The sequence below is a fragment of the Pristiophorus japonicus genome, chromosome 10 (genome assembly GCF_044704955.1).
Source record: "Pristiophorus japonicus isolate sPriJap1 chromosome 10, sPriJap1.hap1, whole genome shotgun sequence".
NCBI classification, from domain to species: Eukaryota; Metazoa; Chordata; class Chondrichthyes; family Pristiophoridae; genus Pristiophorus; species Pristiophorus japonicus.
The window spans coordinates 77,803,854-77,818,881 of NC_091986.1; the positions used below are offsets into that span (position 1 = coordinate 77,803,854).

The 15,028-nt window shown below is 40.6% G+C and overlaps 1 protein-coding gene across 1 annotated transcript in view; it reads left to right on the top strand.

The window, feature by feature from the left end:
- Positions 1-1,841: 1,841 nt before the first annotated feature.
- LOC139274598 (NALCN channel auxiliary factor 1-like) overlaps positions 1,842-15,028 on the top strand; it is a 41,926-nt gene continuing 28,739 nt past the window's right edge. The window contains exons 1-2 of the mRNA XM_070891277.1: positions 1,842-2,573; positions 7,197-7,215. Coding sequence (XP_070747378.1) covers positions 1,842-2,573; positions 7,197-7,215 — 751 coding nt within the window. The remainder of the gene's footprint in view (positions 2,574-7,196; positions 7,216-15,028) is intronic.

Genomic DNA, 15,028 nt, shown 5'->3' on the forward strand with positions numbered 1-15,028 from the left:
AAGTACTTTACAAATTGCCTGTAAAGCGCTTTGGAAAGTTCTGAGGTCGTGAAAGGTGCTATATAAATGCAAGCCTTTCTTTTCTCTCACCATGTTTTTTTGAAACTTAAAACAGTTATTTCATCACAAATCTGCCGCCCTGTCCCAATCTTCAACTTCTCAAATTCCGCATGCCTGCAGTCTAAACAAACTCGCATGGATTGAAATCCGAGCCATGTTGCATAGGATTCCACGAGCTTTCCTGCCTCAGACGATGTGATTTGTTCGAGGAACACCGATTCAATAATGTCACTCTATCCTCACGCTGTTCAAACATGACTGAGTCGATCAAACCCCGCCGCACAAGCTGCGGGGCAAGTCCCAAATGTCTACCGTGCAGCTTCGGATTTTTGTACCCGGAGGAGTTGAGATTTTTATCCTTTCCTTTTCACTCGTCACAGCTTCTCAGACTGGGAAGGAATGCAAATAAGCTAAGCATGGCAGGTGCAAGTTGTGTGATAACACTAAGGGGCACTATAGAACGAACTTCGACTCTCTTACACACTCGTCTTCAGCAACAGTGAGACGCTGGAATACAACCACCCAGACTGATCAGTTAATAGATCACACTTTGCAACAACTGTTGTTTTGGGGTTAGGGGCACTCGGTCAATAACGCAAAGTGTCTGTCGTCTCCAGTGCATATACTGAAGTGATTAGACACGCTGGCTATTTCACAGACATATACTGCAGCAACAGCATGTACTGCAGCAGGATTTTGTATAGCAACTGGCAGCTTTAAAAGGTTGAGTTTGCTTCGCTTGTGTTATCACGGGTTGACGGTCCGGAATTGTGCATTTGCAGCTGTTCGCCGTGAATTGCGCAGGGCAGCAGTAAGGGACTCAGTGCAAACCTGCAGGACCCTTCGCCCCCAGTGCTGCTGCAAAGCGTAAAGTGTATCTCGGAGTACATTTCCTAACGGTGAAAAAATATGCTGCTTCGTCGCCGCTGGCCCGGACCCAAACAGCTTAATTAATGATTGAATGAAGGAACAATACGAAGTGGCACTTTTTGTATATGTTTAACTCTTCGTAACTTCACTCAGGGATCTTATGAAATTAGCAAATCGCAGCTCATTTCGCGTTTGATTGGATTCACAACATCATTTAAACTAACCTGAAGATATGATGTTGATGTGAAGCAGCACTGAGTTGGTTCTGTGTGTGTCTCTCCCCTCTCCCACTCCTCCCTTCCTCTCTAAGAAGAGACAGCTGAATGTGCCAGGATGGAGAGATGTCGGAGCTGGAGATGACGCAAAACATCGTCCTCCTCAACCGCCCCCCCGCCCCCAAACAAAAAAAAATAAGAGGTGTTTCTGGGCGAAGATGGCCGCAACTTAACAACCAACCGAGAGAACTGTGGCGCTCCAAACGCCAAAGCTAGCGACATTTTGCCGGGATCAGGAGAAATATTTGAACTTTTTTCTGTGCGCGCATTTAGTGAATTCTTTGATCGGATGCTCATGAGGTTGGATGTGTGAGGCTGATGTGATCTGAATCTTGCAGAGTGGAGAGAGGAGAGAGAAGCTCATCCTCGTCAGGAACATGTTATCACCGAGAAGTAGGTTTTCCTCCAGAGAGTCATGGATAAGTCTGATATGACGGTGCATGCTTTCATCTGCTTGCTTCCACGGATTGGGTGGCAACAGTTGACCATTTGCTGAGAGTGAGAGCCAGATCCAACCTGAGCAAACGTCCAAGACAATAACAATCAAACAGAACCAGAGAGACAATCCCGGTCAATGTATAGTGGGGGAAAGGAGCACTCACTGTGGACTCGATCGGTGCTGTACTTTACCACAATATGACCAAGGGCGCTTGGATGTGTCGGCAGCAAGATGACGGATTAAAAATCTGGTATGTCCCCCGACAGAACGACAAGCCCTGCACGGATTCAGAACGAGCCCAGAAATGGCGACTGTCTTTAGCATCTCTCTTGTTTTTCACGGTCCTGCTATCTGATCACTTGTGGCTGTGTGCAGAGGCGAATCTGACCAGGACCAGAGACCAGGAGCAAGGCACCTTGGCAGACATGGGCGAGGACCCAACGGCAGCGAATTATTTACTTTCCCCCTTATCCCTCAGACCTGAAGAGCCAAGGAACACCATCAGCAGTGGCAAACATGGTATTTTTATAGGTAATACCACCAGGCCTATCTGGCAAATAGAAACGTGTCACCCACATTGTATATCTGACCAGTGTGTTAGTGTTGAAGATGCCGAGTCTATCTGTGGAAGCGCGAGTGCGGAAGCGAGCGTTGGATCCTCGCCGCTGTCTTTCAGCAATTTCCACCTTTCCTTCTGTGAATCTTACACCCTTTCGGAACTGTTTGCCGGGATGTCTACACCAGAGGGCTTGAATTGCGACCTGAGCCGAGTGATGGATGGCGATGCCACGGTTTGCGTCCAATGCGTTGAGACTTATCAACGGTTAGACCAGCACGCCCAGGAGAAATACGAAGAGTTCCAGATCTTGTTTCAGAAGTATTTGCCATCGGGAGAATACTCCGTGAAAAGTTGCATCGATGACTGCAAGGTAAGAGCGTTGACTTTTTATTTTATTGCTGATTGGCATCATTGGAGATAAGAGTGTTGGAGAATTTTGCTGTTGGCATGGCGACTGATGTTTGTTGGTGACAATGTGCACCGGGATTCCTCGGGAACTGTTGTTTGGAATATGTGGTAATGTGCAGGGAAACACGTTGCTTCCAAATGTATTGTGGCTGAGCTGTCTGGGCGGAGAATGGTGCTGGTGATTTTGCGCAGTGATAAAGTGCGGACAAGCCGCGCATGTAATGACAGTGGAGCTGACTAAAACATCTGGAATCCGCTTGGAACTCGCCAGCTTTGTGTTCCAATTAAGCCGCTGGTGGAGAGGGTCTGCCAAGAAAGTGGCACATGTGGAGTAGAGTGCCCAAATACTTAGTTAAGTCTGGCCAGTTACTAGTGCTGCAGTCATATATTTATTCAAATAATTAACGTGTGCATCCCGGCCGTCTGCCACATAGCCGACGCGCTGTGGTTGCAGATCGCAACTGTGAGCTTTGTAACTGGAATCCGAGAATGTCTTAAAACAATATGTAAGATGCAACTCAGACGCTACGCAAAGTGGAGTTGAGAATTCCCGAAGGACAAAACAAATGTCAGTTGCTAATAAATATGTTGTGCGGCCAATTATTTTAAGTCCCTTCCCTTCTATTAGACTACATGGCGTTTCTAATCAACGGTACTTCTGCAAATGTATTGCAGATATGCAAATTGGCGAAACAATTGTACGTGCCTTCATTGTTGTTATAGCTATGCCTAACAGTAGATACTGATAGACTGTGAGATAATTTAAAATCAATATATGCGATGGTTCAAACCCAACGTTACTGCAGGAACCTCTACATTCCAGTATTGATGATAGAAATTCAATAAGGCTGATCGTTATTCCTTGCTCATGGAGCAAGTGAGATCCTAAATGTTTAAGTCCGACTGTATTCGCAATGCCTTTGAACCTAAACAGTAAGAAACTTTCTCGGCATGTGCTCAGGGAACGTATACTGCACACCCGACTTACATTAAACACTCAACAAATACATTGGGCTAAACAATGCTAATATTAATATTGATTGTGACATCAGACGCCAACAGGGAAAGGAAAACAGCTGTGTGCATCTCAAAAATATTTAAACAATTGCAAACAATAAAGGAGAAAAGGGCTGAGGAAGAATTGGGTGGTCCAGAGATGATGGGGACAAGGCGAAGAAAGAGAGAGAAAGTGAGTCATAACTGAGGAAGGAATAGAGAGAGGTAAAGGCCAACGAGAGAGGAGAGAAGGAAATGGGAGAGACATCCAGGCGAACAAAAGTCACATTTCCATAGATTTGTGTAATGACACAGAAAATGCAATTTAAGCCTGCGGTTGAGATGCAGGCGCAGATAATCGCTCTCCAAGGTTCTGAAACTGCATGACGATTGAGGGTAGATGACATGGGAATATTGGACATCTTTCTCGTGAAATCTCTCGATTGGATACTATCGTACTGATTTCCAAAGATAATTAATTTTACTGCAGTTTTTAAACCTAGTAATGACAAATTATTTTAAATATTAGCTTGAATAATATGTTGGTGCTGAAAGGTATATTTAATAGGCTTGCCAATGAAAATACTAGTTAGTTTAATTCAAAATCAGTCAGATCCATATTACGCATCCTATGCTTTTAGATTATAGAAAATCAATGAAACTGTGCATTTTATATTCATATAATTTTCTGCACATCCTGCAGTCTTAATTTCCAACAAAGCTTTAAATGTATTAAAAACTTATAAATCAGAATTCATTCCGTCAGTAAATATGTGTATGGATGTCATATGGGGAAAGATGGAATTACATACACTCCATAAATCAATACCTTAACTTTACCTATGATGCAAAGTAACAGTCTGCAAAATATCAATCTTTGAGTAGTTATTGTTCATTAACTGTGGATAACAATTAGAGGACTGGGTACTCGGGATGCAGTACTAAGATCAATAGTCTCCTGGGCCAGTGCATGATTAGTTTTCTTTCATGCACATAGAAGGTCCCAAACAAACATAAACCACATATATGTTTAGAATTATTTCTTGAATGGCTTTATTCTATATAATGTGCTGTATTTTCATCATTTTAGTTGCTCTTTTGTCATGCTTGGCAATGATAAGACAATGAACAATTAAAGCCATTTGATGCATGATATATAGTGGTTAATTGCAGGCTTATGTACTGACAGCAGAATATGCAAGACAACCAATGTTATTTTTTCATCGAGAAATAAAGAGGTACTTAGTATTTTGTGCATAGACTAGATTCCATTTTTGTCCTTTTTTCATTTGCTGACACATAAAATGTCAATGATCACAAATCAATAGCAAGGTCTTACTCCAACACGACAATGATGTGCTCACAGAAATGTGTAAGATGAATCATTTTGCAACTAAAGTGCAGTAAATTATATCCTCTGAGCCAGTGACTGTTATTACTACTGTGGGGCAATATGGTGACACTATAGAGAGCTCTTTACAGTTGGCTGGATCTGAGTGGTGTAACAAGAGCCAGACAATATATATATATATATGAAATATTTATGTTAAACAATTTACAACAAGTGTAACATGGTAATAATAAAAATGATAATAGCTGTAGGGTCAAAAGGCACAATGTGACTTTATTCTTTATTGATTTTGGGAAAATACCTTTTTATCCCTACACAATTTAGTGGTGTTTTCATTGTTTTAAGCTCCAGACTTTAATCATGGCTTTACAACAATAAAATGATTGTTTATTACATAACAGAAAAAATACTGACCTAAAATCAAATAATATCTACAGTCCATAAATGATTGGGATCTAAGGAAGTGCAATATATTTAGAATTGCTTTAACTAAAGAAAACATCTGACTCCAAAATGCATGCCCTTATTGTAGAAAAAGGCCTGTAATATAGTAACCCCAGTAAATAAATGTTCATGCATACTTAGGGTTGGCTCAGGCTTTGAGGCCTGCATATGCTTTGTAGACATCTTGGTGCCTTCAATTAGTGGAGCAACACATGTTCTCTTCTCAGGATCAGCACAGGCATGGAGGAGGGAGGCTGGAAGCAGTAGTGAGGCAGAAACTGAGCTTCCTCCACAATTTTATATTCCCCTTGATTGGGACCACATCTTTGGAGCAATTGCTTACCACTTATGGAACACAGCTCAGGAATTGATCAATACTCCCTTTATCCATTGTCTATGATGTGGCTCAGTTATGCAGGTTTCTATGGTCTCTCTTTAGTATCAACCATAGAGTTTGACTTTTGGCAGAGCCAATTTTATGTTTTTCTTTTTAGTACAAAGTTTTCATCATTTATAAATATATATGTTTTTACCATACATGCTAAATATTCTGTATGTATGTGACATTAGAGCACCGAGTTATCAATAGGCATGGCAGTAAATGTATTATTTATGGACTTTGGATCATGAGATCAACTTTAAATTTTTCATAGCTGTACAAATACATTAGTTTGATTTTCTGCTATTACAATAAGTTACCTAACAGCTCTTTTTGTGGTATTGTAAATAATGTTATCCCTGTGTGTCTGTTTCTACATAGTTAAAATACTTCTAACTACAGCTTGCACTTATTTTTATGAAAGTGTGAACATTGGATGAAAACAGGATCATACTCAGAGGCACTGATCGCCCATAGTCAGAATATACTTCTGGCACTCACTCTCATCTAGGGTTACCCATGAAGAATTACCAATTGAATGAGGACTGCTGGGACCTATAGGAATATATTCTAGCATTAAAAAACTACTTCTGAAAGTGAGGGGAACAAATGAGAGGGTGAAGAACTCCCTCAGCACCCTCTACACACACTGCAGAGCATATTGCAGAGCATAAAATGCAGGAAACCAGGATCAACATTTAATGACCTGTCTTTCTTCCACCTCACTCCTTAGCCATGTTGCTTTGACAGATTTTTTATTTCCCCCTTCTCTGCTGTTCTGCAATAACCATTTAAACCTCCTCTGAGACATCATATTTTCTATACTTGTCTCATTACCACCCTTTTGCATTGCACAATCATCACTTTTGTCATTTAATCACTCCTACCCTTCATCCTATCACAGACCTCCTTTTTGTTCTTTTCCTGTCCTCACTTTTCCTGCCTCTGCACTTGCTAATAAACTGTCCATCTCTAACCTCTTCCAGTTCTGATGAAAGGTCATCGACCTGAAACATTGGGGGAGACTTTCACGTTCATTTCGACGGTTTTTTCAACGGCACAGCTGATTTTATGAGAGAACCCGCCCGGCGTAATTTTCCCCCTTACTTTTTAAATGGAACCGCCCACATCTCAAAACGACCGCCGGGAGCAAACTGCCGAAGTGCACCTCCGAGAAAATCGCCAGGGCGTAAGTTTGGTCTCAACGGAAGCCCGTCCAGATCGCCGAGGGAACCGCCCTGTGAAAGCAGCTGAAACAGGGTGGTAGGTGAGTACTCTGCTTAGAAAGGTAAGTTAAAGGTTCTTTATTTATTTATTTTTAATTGTAAAATGGCGATTAACTGTAAAACTATCTTGGGAATGTTTTTAACATTTTTTTTCATGACATTTTTCTTTTAAGTTTTCCGCATCCCTAGGCCCAACAGCAGCCTCAGAGTAAGTTAAAAAAAACATTTTTCGAACCACCCGTTTCACCTAGTTTCGCCTTTACCCGCTGAGAAACCACCAAGAATATTGGTGCAAGATCTATTTTCTCGCCAGGCGATATTTTTTACTTTAATTTTGGAAATTCGCACTAGCGATGGTTGCAGAACGTTAGCATTTTTTCTGGGTGGCAATCGGGTGTTGAGGGGCTTTAGGGAAAGTCTAGTCCTAACTCTCTGTCACCACAGATGCTGCTTGACCTGCTGAGTGTTTCCAGCATCTTCTGTTTTTATTTCTGGTTTCCAGCATACATAGCATTATGCTTTTGTTGTAATGATTATTTGTTCTGCATTGGGATACAAGCTAATACTCAGGATGCACATGTAGAAAAAAATTCTTTGCAGCTAAAAGAATGAAACATTAAGGGCTGAATTTTCAACCCTTCAGCCTAGCAGAAATGGCACAGCAATGTTCACCAGGGCCTAACACTTAGTAACCAAAGCGACCCGTGAAGTTAGGTGCAATTAGAATAGAAATTCATCTCCTATGACATCACTAAGACCATGATTGGCAATTCTAAACTGAGCTTTCCGGAACACACATCAGCTGGTGGCTGGGAGGAGCAGGAGTACTCTTCCAGGCTCCAATAATCCAACTTGGTCACTGTTGCTTTGAATCATAGAATCATAGACATGTACAGCATGGAGGAGGTCATTTCAGGCCATTGTGCCTGCACTGGCCATCAAAGAGTTATCCAGTCTAATTCCACTTTCCAGCTCTTGGTCCATAGCTCTGTAGGTTACGGCACTTCAAGTGCACATCCAAGTTCTTTTTAAATGTGCTGAGTGTTTCTGTCTCTACCACTCTTTCAGACAGTGAGTTCCAGACCCCCACCACCCTCTGTGTGAAGAAATATCCCTTCAAATCCACCTCTAAACCTTCTCCCAATTACTTTAAATCTATGTCCCCTGGTTGTTGATCCCTCGGCTAAGGAAAATATGTACGTCCTATCCACTTTATGAAGGCCCCTCACAATTTTATACATCTCAATAAGGTCTCCCCTCAACCTCCTCTGTTCCAAAGAATGCAAACACAGCCTATCCAATGTTTCCTCATAGCTAATATTCTCCAGTCCAGTCAACATCCTCATAAATCTCCTCTGTACCCTCTCTAGTGCAATCACATCTTTCCTGTAATGTGTTGACCAGAACTGCACACAGTACTCTAGCTGAGGCCTAACTAGTGTTTTATACAGTTCAAGCATAACCCATCTGCTCTTGTATTCTTTACCTCAGCTGATAAAGGCAAGTATTCTGTATGCCTTCTTGACCACCTTATCTACCTGGCCTGCTATCTTCAGGGATCTGTGGACATATACTCCAAGGTCACTTTGTTCCTCTATACTTTTCAGTGTCCTAACATTTAATGTGTATTCCCTTACCTTGTTAGCCCTCCAAAATGCATAACCTCACACTTCTCTTAATTCAATTCCATTTGCCACTGTTCTGCCCATCTGGCCAGTTCATTAATATCTTCCTGCAGTCTACAGCTTTCTTCATTATTAACCACACAGCCGATTTTAGTACCATCTGAAAACTTCTCAATCATATCCCCTACATTCAAGTCTAGATCACTGATATATACCACACAAAACAAGGGACCTAGTACTGAGCCTTTGGAACCCCACTGTAAACAGTCAAAACCATCCATGAACCATTACACTTTGCTGCCTCTGAACCAATTTTGGATCCAACTTGCCACTTTCCGTTGGATCTCATGGGCTTCTACTTTTGTGACCAGTCTGCCATGTGGGACATGATCAAAATCCTTGCTAAAATACAAGTAGATTACATCAAATGCACTACCCTAATTGATCCTCCGTGTTACCTCCTCAAAAAATTCAATCAAGTTAGTCAGACACGACCTTCCCTTAACAAATCCATATTGACTGTCCTTGATTAATCCGTGTCTTTCTAAATGAAGATTTATCCTGCCCTTCAAATTTTTTCTAATAATTTTCCCACCACCGAGGTTAGGCTGACTGGCCTGTAATTACTCGGTCTATCCCTTTCTCCCTTTTTAAACAAAGGTACCACGTTAGCTGTCTTCCAGTCATCCGGTGCCACAGCTCTATCCAGAGAGGATTGGAAAATAATGATTAGAGCCTCTGCTATTTTCTCTTTTGCTTCTCTTAATAGCCTGGTATACATTTCATCCGGGCCTAGGGATTTATCCACTTTCAAAGCTGCTAAACCCCTTAATATTTGCTCTCTCACCATGTTTATTTAATCTAATATTTCCCAATCCTCCTCCCTGATTGCAATGTCTGCATCACCCTTCTCTTTTGTGAAAACAGATGCAAAGTTTCCATTAAGAACCATACCCACATCTTCTGCCTCCACACACCAGTTACCTTTATGGTCTCTAATAGGCCCCACTCTTTAGTTATCCTCTTGCTCTTAATATATTTATAAAACATCTTTGGGTTTTGCTTGATTTTACTTGCCAACATTTTTTTCATGCTCTCTCTTTGCTTTCCTAATTTCCTTTTTAATTTGACCCCTACACTTTTTATAACTCCTCTAGAGTTTCTGCAGTATTTAGCCCTCAGTATCTGTCATAAACCTTCCTTTTATTCTTTTTCCTACCCTGTATATCCTTTGACATCCAGGCGGCTCTAGATTTGTTAGTCCCTTTAAGCAAACATACTTGCTCTGAACCGTCCCGATCTCCTCCTTGAATGCCTCCCACTGCCCTGACACTGATTTACCTTCAAGTAGCTGTTTCCAGTACACTAAGTCTAAATCACCTCTCAGCTTATCCTGTAGATTACATGGATTTGATAAGGGAGGGTTGTGTCTGACTAACTTGATGGAATTTTTTGAGGATGTAACAGGGGAGGTTGATGAGGGAGTGTGTTTGATGTATTCTACATTGATTTTAACAAACATTTTGATAAGGTCCCACATGCAGACTGGTCACGAATTTGCTCCCCTTATCTAGAGATTCCCCTGCAACCCCCATCCCTCCATCTCTCAACCGACTTGCATTCTTCGTACTGGAAGTAGGTTGGGATGCCTGAAATTGTGATAGTCCAGAGCTAGCAGATAGGCCCAGGGCACTCGATACAAATATGGCCCAGCCTTCTAAATGGATTAGGCCTCCCACCGGGACTAATCATTGTCCATTCCACTAGCTAGCCTTCCAAAGTATACTCAGAAGAAAAATTCACCCCAAAGCGTTTCTGCTGAATTGTTGAAATCTGATTACTTTTTGTGGTTTCCTTTATTGGAACATGACTAATTAGATATGTTCAGCTCAGTGAGACATTTATTAATGTTTGAAGGAGGAATTGACAAGTGACATAATGGAAGATACTTTTCATGCTTCGCCTTGGTACTCACTGACAGTGCTGTTGACCCATGACTTCGAGTGTCTGATGGAAATAAGTACTTAGTGAGCACTGAAAAGTTTGTTAAACATTAATGTTACGAGTTGAAGTGGTTATTTAGGCCTGATTACTGTAAACATGCACCACTGTTGCAATTGGTTGGATATGAGAAACACATTTTGGATGAAACTGGACATTGTTGGGAACACAAGACAGATAGTATCGCATTGGTTGTCTGTTATACGCTCAATATTCAGTTCCATTGACTTCAATAGAACTGGATATCGGGCACGTCGTAAAACAGTCAGCAAATGTGATTCTGCCTGTTTTGTGTGACCGTCCATGTCCAATTTCACCCTCATTGTATTCTGTTGACATCAACATCATAAATGTAGGGTTTTTCAAATTCAAGAATAACAATGGACTGTCCTAAAGCAGTTTGATTCCAGGAGTGATTGACATCCCTATGTAACTGCTTGTTTTGTTCTTCTACTGGTTATGCTATTTCTGATTCTGCGAAACATCCCAGCATATTCTGCATTACTCTATTGGTTACTTTGTTTTACTCCTCAAATTTTGATGCTTTTGGGTAGCTCTTTTGAAAAGAAAATGTTTTGTGATTTCTTTAGTTTGTTCATTTAAAGCATCTATCACAGATAAGAACAGAATAACATTGTCTTGCTCACTTCCATACCTTCTTATTTAACAGCTCTTAAAATCCCTGAAGGTTTCAGGTAAAACTATTTGGTGACAAGACTGAAACACACTGGCCCTGAAATTCTAGCTGTGCCGGGTCCGTACAGAAAATGTACGGACCCCGCGAGGCCTCACAAAAGCTGTTTTTTGGCGTGCAATGCACATGCGCAGAAAACTGGCTTTTCCATAATAGGTCCTCCACATCCCCAGGAGAAGGACATCTGCGTGGGTGAGATTGGGCTATTTGCCCATCTCTTGCCCAGCGAATGTCCTTCAAACTTTTACGCCTGGTAAAAGCAGGTGCATAGCCTACTTTTACTAGGGTAAGAGCTTTGAAACACATAAAAACAAAATTTAAATACACATTTTTACAGTAAAAACCTTGTCCACTAAGGTAAGTTTATTTTAAACCATATTAAAACATGTTAAAAAAAAATCCTCAAAATATATATTTTTTCTAAAAATTTAGTTAACTTTAATTTTAATTAATTTTAAATATGTGTGGTGTTTTTTTATTTATTATGTTGTGTTTGGGTATATTAGGGGGTTATTCTCAATGATAGTAATGGGAATGCGTATAATTGGAGTTCCCATTATGATCAATGAGAATACTGTACCGTGATTGGTTGTCCAGGCCCATGTGACTCCAGCTTCTTTGTCTGTATCTAGAAGACATGGACGTGCTGTGAAGCACGTGGAAAGAAGGCCTCCGACCAGAATCCAAAGTGCCTCCGGGACCACCAGGTATATTTGTAGAGAAATTTTGGGTCAGAGGCATTCGGCCGAAGGAAGCCTCTGACCGGAATTTCAGGGCCAATCATCTTCAGTACTGTGATAGGCTAAAAAATTATTTTATTTTGATGACCTCTCTTAGAAGAGGACAGAATGCTGGTTGGCATTGCTAGGGGGGGGGAGGGGGGTAATTTAAGCACCGAATTCCACTGTAAAGATCATTACTGAATATAATTAAATGTATTTCTGCATGAATTTATTTTAAATTCATTTTTATTGAATTACCTATTTGCTACTGGAATCCCATCTTTTCTTTTATCTCTCTGTAAGGAAAACCATTATTTCCTATGAGTTATATGAAATTGGCAGTCTTCATTTCTCATGAGATGACAATCATATCAGTCCAGAGCCCAGTCTCTTACTGAGCTGTACAAAAGGTGTTTTCATATTAGGAAACATCACACTCCAATCTAATGCAAATTAGTTGATAACATGAACTGCCCTTCTCTCCTCGACTATATGTAAGTTGCCTATTTCAGTACAATATCTGCAGCTTACTCTTTGGAATTAAATGATGCTTTTCCTGTGGCATTTAAGAGTAAATGTGACAACATATTCAATTATTTTTGTCTGTCCTTGGTGTCATGAAACTAACTCTCCATACTAGTGTTCGAACTTATTCAAGATTGAAGCAATATTAGTGATGAGACAGTGCAGTGAATTTAATCCTCATGTGAATTTTCAGAAAAGTACTGAGTTGTATCTGGAGAGAGGCAGTTCATATGCTTGTATTAATCTCCAATAAAGGAAAATATCTTAAATTATTTTAAAATGATCTCCACACTGGTTGTATGATGAAACTATTACATTTGGAATTATGGAATGCTCCACATAACTGAAGAGGAAATTCTTCACAACTGTCTTAAGAGATTCACATGTTACAAGGTTAATTCCATTTGGCATTCCATTTGGTATCACACATTGACCACTATACAATGTGATGTGCATCAGACAAGGTCTGAGAAATACTGCATGTTGTAGCTTGCACATTGGCTTCCAGGAGAGAGCTCTGTGTAAATATACTTACATGCATGCACAAAGTTGCCCCACTGTCTATTTCTGACTATTAGGAGAGAGCAGGAAGCAGGGTTATTTTTCTCATTATTAAAAAGACTTACTATTAACTTTATAAAGCAGCCAGGATATTCAACCTGAGCACTTCTTCAATGAGCATCAGTTAAGCTGCTGGATGGGAGTCCTACACCCCTAGGCAGTCAGATTAGGAGCTCAGCCATGGCTCAGTCAGTAGCACTGTCGCTTGAGTCAGAAGGTTGTAGGTTCAAATTCCCACTCCAGAGACTTGAGCACAGAATTTAGGTGACACTCTAGTGCACTTTCAGATGCGTTATGAAACCAAGGCTCCATCTGTCCTCTCAGATGGATGTAAAAGATACCAGAGCACTATTCAAAGAAGAGCAGGGGAGTCCTGGCCAATATTTAACCCTCAACCAACATCACTAAAAATAGATTATCGGGTCATTATCTCATTGTTGTTTGTGGGACCTTGCTGTGTTCAAAAAGATGTTTCCCTACATTACAACAGTAATTGCACTTCAAAAGTACTTCATTGGCTATAAAGCATTTTGGGAGGTCATGAAGAATGCTATATAACTGCAAGTTCATTCCTTCTTTCTTGATTCCTTGGTTATAGTGCTACTGTTGCAGAATGTTGGTGTTATTTGCTGTCTCAATTAGCACACTCAATAGGCAAATCAGTTTTTTTGTGACAAATTGTAACTTTAGATCTTTGATACATTTGCAATAACAAATACAGTGAACACACTTTGTAAAGGCATGAGCACATTTCTCAATCTATAGTGGAATTGCTTAGGTTACAAATTATCAATGAACTATCATGACATTTAGGCTCTGTAGCTAAATATGGAAACAGTAAGGTTTGTTGTGTAATTGGTATGAGATGGTTACTCAAGTCTGAATTGCAGATGCATCCAATTAAAATAATTAGTAATTTCAGGTATCAAAAATCTACTCGAGCACTTTTTAAACAAACAGGAACTTTGACTTTTTATGTAGAATAACCTTAATTAAAAAGTGACAGTAATCTCTAAGGATAATTAGCATTGGTGATGAAAGCATCTTGATTTACTTGTATGTTCAGATGCATCAGATACAGGTAGAGAGTAAAGATTGCTACCTCATTACTTTTTCTTGGAGAAAGAAATTGTGATTCTTCCATATTGAATTGAGAAGAAATAAAGCATTCAGTGGATTTAAGTCGTTAAACTGTATTTTAACTTGCCGAAATCCATGTACACAGGGCGGTAACAACCTCAAAATGGCAGACGTATCATCTTGTTAAAGAGGCCGAGCGCTGGGTGGCAGAAGTGTTGGTCAATTTTAGGTGGTAGGTGCATTTTGATATGTAAATTGGGGTCCCATGAAATATATAGGACTCGGATTGCCATTTTAGAATAGAACTGGTTGGAGATGTGCCACACACCTTCTGGCCAGTTTCACTGGTGATAGAGGAAGCTCCTGTAAGGTAAGTTTCAAATTATTTTTGTGGGGCCCAGAGGAACAGGATTGCTCCTCCAGGTCCCATAAAATAATCTGGGCCTCTGGCCCCTCTGTGATCATGACCTCACCCCTTCCCCACTCTCGGACTTACCTTTGCACTAACCTGAATCCAGCGAGCGACATCGGGTCACTTGTTGGTGGTGGGCAGGTCGTCACTTAAGCAGAGCACCAGTCTTAAAATGGCTCCGACCTCTTCACTGGTGGAATGTCAGGACTGCAAGTGTACTCCACCTGTCAACAGCCCAAAAGTCAATATCAAACCCCTATGTTTGCATCGGATAAATTCAGGAATCAAAAAGAACAGCAGCAATTATATTTCACCTCTGTGAATAATACACTGGATACTTATGAGTGATTACAAAGCAGTAAACTCATCAAAGATTTCAGATGAGAACATAGACTATGACA